Source organism: Branchiostoma floridae, chromosome 11 (assembly GCF_000003815.2).
Source record: "Branchiostoma floridae strain S238N-H82 chromosome 11, Bfl_VNyyK, whole genome shotgun sequence".
In the NCBI taxonomy this organism is placed as follows: domain Eukaryota; kingdom Metazoa; phylum Chordata; class Leptocardii; order Amphioxiformes; family Branchiostomatidae; genus Branchiostoma; species Branchiostoma floridae.
Genome location: NC_049989.1, coordinates 21,181,538 through 21,189,057, shown reverse-complemented (window position 1 = coordinate 21,189,057; position 7,520 = coordinate 21,181,538). Strand labels below are relative to the sequence as shown.

The window sequence follows — 7,520 nt, the reverse complement described above, 5'->3', positions numbered from 1 at the left end:
ATGAATGAATGAATGAATGAATGAATGAATGAACATATAATAAAAACTTTATTGACACAAAAAGTACACAAAAAAACAGTTTAGCTCACTGAGGAGCTAGTCTTCCAATAGTTGTGACAGAGAAGACCCTTAATGTACATTATTTACAGGTTCATTGTACCAGGAAAAAAGATTAGCTCTTTACGATAAGCACAATGAACAGTGGAACAAGGCTTAACGCCCTGTCCTAAGGACTACAACTTTTTCCAGTAGCGTGCTTGTTGGGTGGCAAAGTTAAGTAAAAGGCCAAAATTCAAATACTTCTCCAAGCAGATGTTAAGGTGAAAGATCTTAGACTAAGTGTTTTTTAGTGATTGGTCGGGCTTCGAGCATGTGGGAACAGCCACACCTGTAGGCACACCTGTATCAAGGTTTTACTACCATGCATGTCAATTGAATAAAAAAACAGTGTAGTCATGCAATAAACATTAAGAACTCCAGTTAAACATCAATCATTGCCATCTGCTGAAAGCAAAATGATGTTTGGGCATTGGAAATCTCCTTTGAAAAATACTACAGAAAGCTGTGTCACTTAGAAATGTCAGAAATAATTTTTCTATATACATGTTTGTCACATAAAATCAGACTAATTTATTTCCTAAACAGCTGTCATAACTGTCCCTTCATCAGGATAGACTATGTGTCCTTGTTACATCATTGTTGTCTGGAGTCCAGATGTGCATTACATAAGCAGTTGAATAGTTGAGTCGTCATAGGGATTTCCATGGAAGACAAGTCTGAGTGGAGGAGAAGGATCCATTGCAACCCGTGATGACATCCCTGATGTCCACGTTCAAGAAGATTCAAGGGATTTCCATACGGTCTTCAAGCAGATGTTGGGGTGATGATTTTTGAGTGATGTCCGGGTTGAACCTTTCAGGACAGCAACACCTGTAACAAACACACCTGTTAGCACACCTGTGGTCCCCACACCCTACACCTGCTGGTGTACTTACACCGGTGGTCCAGACTGGAGGGGACCTGTCGGGACAGCCACACCTGTAACAAACACACCTGTTAGCACACCTGTGGTCCCCACACCTTACACCTGCTGGTGTATTTACACAGGGGGTCCAGACTGGAGGGCACCTGTCGGGACAGCCACACCTGTAACAAACACACCTGTTAGCACACCTGTGGTCCCCACACCTTACACCTGCTGGTGTACTTACACAGGGGGTCCAAACTGGAGGGCACCTGTCGGGACAGCCACACCTGTAACAAACACACCTGTTAGCACACCTGTGGTCCTCCACACAACACCAAGCAAAATTATCTTTCTTTTCTAATTAACATAATTTATAGTAACTAGCTTTGTTTATTCCTTATAGATTGGAATGGGGATTTAACATTACTACAATCATAGAAATTTTACATTGTATTTGAAAGCTCTCATTATTCTAGATGGAAACAAAATCAGTTCTTTATGAATGTCTTAAGCCTTATAAAATTTAATACAGAATGCTGACCTCAGCAACAGGTCGGCATGTTGGGGACTCAGCTTTACCACAGATCCAGGCAGCTGGCTGTGGTGTCCGCTCCCTCAGGAACTAGACGCTCAGTGTAGCTGTGGATGGGGAAAAGGAAGAAAGGAGATGCTAGGTTACATCAAATGCTACATGTTGTCATAACAATAACAGCAGAACGTGGGAGTACAACTTCTGATAAACAAGAAATTCAAAAATAATCTGGTGCCATATAAGGTTAATATAACACTGAATACTGGTACAGTACCTGTAATGCTACCAGTACACTCAGGTTTTTATCATTCAATATCATATATATACTCAATATCACATTTCGTTAGAATTTAAACAATGGAGAAAATATAAATTCACACATCTTATTAGGTAGAATTTTATCAACTACTACATTATATTAGAGCAGTACAGTATGGTTAATGCTCATAAGATAACCACTATAAGTCACTTAACTTCAGCGTTCTTTTAAGCTCCCTGCTCAGTACAGTATGCATATAGGATAACATAGTAAATATAACTCACTACAGCCACTTCAGTGTAGGGTGTTCCTCAGCAGCCTGCACCACAGCCTGGAACCCTGCAGGCTCCATGGAGATGTGCTCCAGGTCCAGCCGCTCCAGGGCAGGGAGTCTGGGTAGAGCCTCAGCCAGAGCCATGGCAGCGGTGTCAGACAGGTGTGCAGGTGTGTCCCAGCGACGAGACATGTCCAGCCTGGTCAGTGCTGGCAGTACGCTGATGAGCTGTGCGACCCTCCCCAGTCCGGCTCCTGTTACTTCGTCATTCTCCCCAATGTACAGCTCCTGTAGTGTGGTGTTATAATGAGGGGCTGTGGTCAGACTCTTGTCACCAGGTGGGTTTTGCTCCATGTCCAAACTGCTGGGCTGGCAGAGTGTTTGCACCAGTGAGACAATCCCTGAGTCCCCTATGTAATTGAGACTCACATTCAACACCTGTAATTGCACCAGGTGAGGCACAGCTTTGATCAGGGCTGATATTCCGCTGTCACTGATATCTGTACTCCTGAGAATCAACACCTTCATGGCTGTGAGGTTGTGGAGGATAGCAGCCAGGCATTCCAGCCCAGGGTCTCCTATGGCATTACCACTGATGTCCAGTTTGATCAGTCTGGTTAGCTGACACAGTGCAGGGACCAGTGTGCTCATGCCTGTGGGGCTGATACCGATCCTCTTCAGGACCAACACCATCATGGCTGTGAAGATGGGGAGGACGGTGGTGAGAGATTCCAGCCCAGTGTCACCGATCTTATTACCAGTTATATCCAGTACTCTCAGTCCCACTAGGTGGTGCATGTAGGGAGCCAGGGATGACATGCCCACAGCTGTCATGCTGACACTCCTTAGACGGAGTACAGCCAGACGTGGAACACTGGACAGCAAAACCTGCAGGACTTCCATCCCAGCATCACCAAGGTCATGGTTCCAAGTAAGATCCAGCTCCTCTAACAGAGACATGTGGCTGAACCCCTGCACAAGTGGCTGGAGTGATGATGGTGTTAGTCCTGTATGTGACAGGGCTGTTCCTGACAGATCCAGCACCCTCAGACCAGGAACATTCTTCAGAACTGAAACCAGCCTGGCAGTCTCATCAGGTGAGTCAAACTGTCCTGATAGTTTTAAGTCCAATCTAAGTCCAGGGAGTGAAGCTGTAAAACACTGCTGAAGGTACTGAATTGCGTAGCTGCTGTCAGTGTATCCACCGATCCTAAGTATGAGCCTGTCTGGCAGGTTTGCTGAATGAAGATTTTGTATGTAATACTTCAGACCTGTGGCTTCCCTACTGTTAATGGAGCTGTTCAGCATGACAATTGGGAGGGCCTGACTGATGCCCTGAAGCACTTCTGGTTCTTGTCTCTCACTAAGGATAGTTAGGCACAATGCTGCAAACTCTTCATATGTTTTGCAGGACTTTTGCAAGTCTTGATCCTTTGGCACATTTGAACATTCAAATTGATCTGGTCTCAAGTGTGTGAACTCTTTGCTGCTGATCTTGCTCAATTCCTCCATCACAGCTTGTGCTGCCCGTGAGTCACAGCCACACGTGAACTGAAGCAGGTTACTGACTTCAAACACCTTGGTTATGGAGGTGAGCTGCAGCAGCTCTACAATGTGTTGGTTCAACAGAGCATGAGCAACATAACGCCCGGCCAGAAACTCTTGCATGGTCTTGTGGGAAAAGTTCAGCTGTTTCCTAGGATGCAATTTAGAGGAAGACACCTCCAAGGAGACCACACCCAGCTTTAACAGCAACTCCCAATTCACCTTTTCTTTCTCTACTTCTGTAAGATCAAGCAGGGTCTCATTCCTGAGTAGTGCCTCTAGTGCTAGCTTGCCAAACTGCAGTAATGACTCAGCAACCTCTGCAGGTAGCCCTTCTGTTGGCATGTCCACTCCTTCCCGCTCACAGTGCTTTCTGACCAGACATGTCAGCAGGTTGTCATACAGCCCCGTCATTGTTCCTGTAGACACCATCTCTTGGTCCTCCTCCCACAACACACAGACCAACATCAGGAACATTGGAATCTGGATTAAGCTGAGTTTCTGATCATTAAGAAATGTTTTCTGGTTGAGGAATGGATTGATTGTAAAATATTTCCCAATGAAATCCTCTGCCAGCTCAGGATCTCTAATGAAATATTTCCTCACATATTTCACCATATGTTCAGGAGAGAAGCCCATGATGTGCACATGACAGTCTGGCCGGGTGTACTGCTGCACTCCTGCTGAGGGTCGGGAGGTGATCACAATCGTGCTGTTGGGGTACAACTTGCCAGACAACAGTTTGGGAATGGCCTGCCCGGCTGCCCTGGCCTCAGGCCGCAGCTCATCATACCCATCTAGGATGAACAGCACACGGTACTTGTTTCTCTTTAGGATTGTTCTGATGGATTGTACATCAATACCCTCGGTTGTTTCATCAACACACTGGTCCCACACCATCTCCTCTATGGTCTCCCCCTCTCTCACCTCTCGGAGTCGGATAAAAAGGACAGTGCTGTGTCTTCTGCCCAGCTCTGTTGTATGTGAGACGGCATCTAGGGCTTCTTTGGACAGAAACGTTGTCTTCCCCCCTCCAGCGTCACCCTCAATCAGAATGCACCTTGGTGCTGTGGTCAGTCCTGTGACATCTGACTTGAACAAGTCGTCTAATGACTTCAGTTCTTTCCTTTGTCCCCTTCTGGTGGGTTCTGATGTTTTGAACTGTTTTTCACTTGTTGGTACCAACTCTAACTGGGTGAAGATATCACTGAGGGTAAGTGTGAAGTTGTCATTCCAGATCAGAGGCTTGAAGTGAGACAGTTTCAACTCATAGTACTTCTTCACAGACTTCTGGAACACATCTGGAATAGAAAAAAAATGTAGGATTTAAAACTCAAACTTAGAAAAAAATCTGGGTGTCAAGACACTTTATATTTGAGGATAAACACAGTTCTTTTTGGCAGAGTATTGGAAGTTTAATCTGCAAACAAGGGTATTGTTAGCTTGCATTCTTCAGTAGAAGATCTTTCAATATACCAAGAGTTATTCGCTAATGTTCTGTCAGAGTACATTTGACTAACTAAAAGTTCACCTGTATGTCACAAAACCTTTTCCCACCTGTCAATGAAGAAGACTCTGGACTTGGAACTGGAAAGGGCATTTCTGGAAATAGACAGAAAAGCATTGAATGGAATATGTTCTGAAGAAAATGACTCTCTAATTCATTCAAAATAATGACATAAACCCAGAGGAGGGATCAGGCGTATCCCACAATGCATTGCGGTTTCCGGTCTACGCCAGTTATATATGTTAGACCGGAAGTTCTATTTTATTCGAAACTATGTCGCGCCCCAGATGGACAGATAAGTGGTGGCTCCCGCCTTTTCGTCCTGTAAGCGTAATTTGTCAGGTTGTACCGTATCCATAAGTCACTATTCCACACAAGTTGATATTGTGCCTGTCAACCTGCGGTGCTGCCAATTTTTTCTGGTAACCTCAAATTCATGACTGCAAAACTGGGTTGCCGAGAAAAAACAAACGTGACAAGTCACAAAAAATCTAGAACAGGTGGTCTATTGTTCTGTTCTCTTCTTCCATGTGCCAACACAGGACTCTGATCAGTGCTCTATGCATATATTTCATCATGAAAATCTGCATACATAAACATTGGTGTCTACATACAATAGACTTCAGTCACTAGGTGGATGTCTGATTTAAAACTAGTGGCATTTCCACAGCTGTTTTCTGGCTGTGTGGACTTGAACATCTCAACGAGGGCATATCATTTACGTGTTGCTTGACAATATGGTCCTGGGCTGATAAGAGCACAAAAATTCGGCACGGCCGAGTCGTCCATGACAGCTGCCACAAAACCGGCCGGACATAGCCCAAAATGTGCAACACGTGTCCGAAAATTTAAAAAAAATTGTAATTTCTTGAAACTACACGCCTGGGAGACATCCACCGCGATCAATAGTGAACAACTGTGTGGATAACTCAACCGAATCTCAAATTTCTCACCAAAATGTGGGGACCTTTAAGATTATTGTGGCACCCAACGCAAGCTAAGACATCATAGTACATGTTGCACATACTGAAAACCTAAGGTCCCCACGATTTTTAGTAACCGAGGCGAAAATTCCTTCCGGGAGTATCATGAAATCTTGATGTTTACGTAATGCTGTTTGAAGACAAAATACCCAAATCTAACGTATAGAATACTGATGTCTCCGACACCTAAATGTAATATTCATTGCCTCTACAAAGACACTAAATAAACCTGCCCCCTAAAACTGCACAGTCACAGAGCAGAAAGCCCTAAAACTGGGCAAGACTGGAAATCACATTCAGCCATACATGACAAACAACCTGAAGTCAGGAGTCAAAGGTAAAAATGCATTCTGGGTAACCCCGGATCCCTCCTCTGGACAGGAACCATAAGCAAAAAAAAAGAAAGTGGGATTTTTTTTGGGTTATCTTAGCAACACAACTTAACATGAAAAATCAGTTGATCAAAAACAATGATACTATGATAGGTAGAAAAGATGAACTATAACTCAATATCAGTAAGATATCAATGTGCAATGTTAAGAGTACAGAAAGAAGCACACCATACCAGGCAATTCCTTCCGTACATCTTCTAATATTTTCTTACCTTGAAGTTTCTTCCTCAGACCATCCACAACACTCTGCAGGTTTGCCTCAGACAGAGCCTCCATCAGGACCTCTATGGTGGCTCTCTCTCCGTTACGCTTCAGCCATTCCTCCAACAGGTCCATACAGCGAGACTTGTCATCTCGGTTTCTCCCTTCGATGTTGTCGATGTCGGGTTGTTCCAACCCAAGATGGAAGGCCAGGTCTTTCCAGTCTGAGCTCACCTTTTCCTTAGTGTAATAGAAGTAGTTACGGACACCTGTAAAGTAATAGCAAGGTTATGGATCATTTGCTAAAAAAAAAAACATGCCCGGCCACCGAGTTATACGTCTATCAGATTTTTTTTAAAAATTCTAATATTGGAAATAACATATTTTTACAGTCTTTTACAGTTTTGCATAAGAAGCAGCATTTCTCACCTGCAGTTTCACCTGAATACCCAGCTGCACCTTGTCCCTCAGCCATGATGACTCACACAGGTGTCAGGTAGGTGATTACACCTGAAACAGACAGGTGTATGTCAGGTATGTGGTAACAGCACCTGAAACAGACAGGTGTGTGTCAGGTAGGTGGTAACAGCACCTGAAACAGACAGGTGTGTGACCCTTGTTGTTTTTCTCTCACTGGGGCTCAGAGACTGCTATGGAGATTTCACAGTAATTTTATCTGTCAAAGTGGCCATCCCCTGTCCTGTTATCCTGCCTGACTTGCACTAATTAGATACAGGTCCAGTACCGGTACCCCAGGGTTCCGGTATTTTTGTATCTGTACCTAATTGATTGTACCGGTACTGTATCAGTACATTGTACCTGTACACATCCCTAGTGGTAACAGACATGTGTGTGTCAGG

The 7,520-nt window shown here is 44.2% G+C and overlaps 1 protein-coding gene across 1 annotated transcript; it reads right to left on the bottom strand.

Annotated features, from left to right (window-relative positions):
* Positions 1 to 1,542: 1,542 nt before the first annotated feature.
* Positions 1,543 to 7,135, bottom strand: LOC118425374 (NLR family CARD domain-containing protein 3-like). The gene is made up of 5 exons (XM_035834181.1): positions 7,090 to 7,135; positions 6,672 to 6,929; positions 5,135 to 5,179; positions 2,043 to 4,878; positions 1,543 to 1,606 (listed from the first exon to the last, which is right to left on the bottom strand). Exons 1-5 carry the CDS (start codon positions 7,133 to 7,135, stop codon positions 1,543 to 1,545), a joined length of 3,249 nt encoding a protein of 1,082 aa, XP_035690074.1.
* Between the last annotated feature and the right edge of the window lie 385 nt (positions 7,136 to 7,520).

What these genes read in the sequence shown, in the direction of transcription:
- LOC118425374 (XM_035834181.1), bottom strand. Translation starts at nt 7,135, where the DNA reads ATGGCTGAGGGACAAGGTGCAGCTGGGTATTCAGGTGAAACTGCAG. An exon ending in AGAGTCTTCTTCATTGACAG is followed by an intron (nt 4,879 to 5,134) that starts GTGGGAAAAGGT and finishes TTTCTATTCCAG; the next exon opens with ATGTGTTCCAGAAGTCTGTG. An exon ending in CCTACACTGAAGTGGCTGTA is followed by an intron (nt 1,607 to 2,042) that starts GTGAGTTATATT and finishes CCCCATCCACAG; the next exon opens with CTACACTGAGCGTCTAGTTC.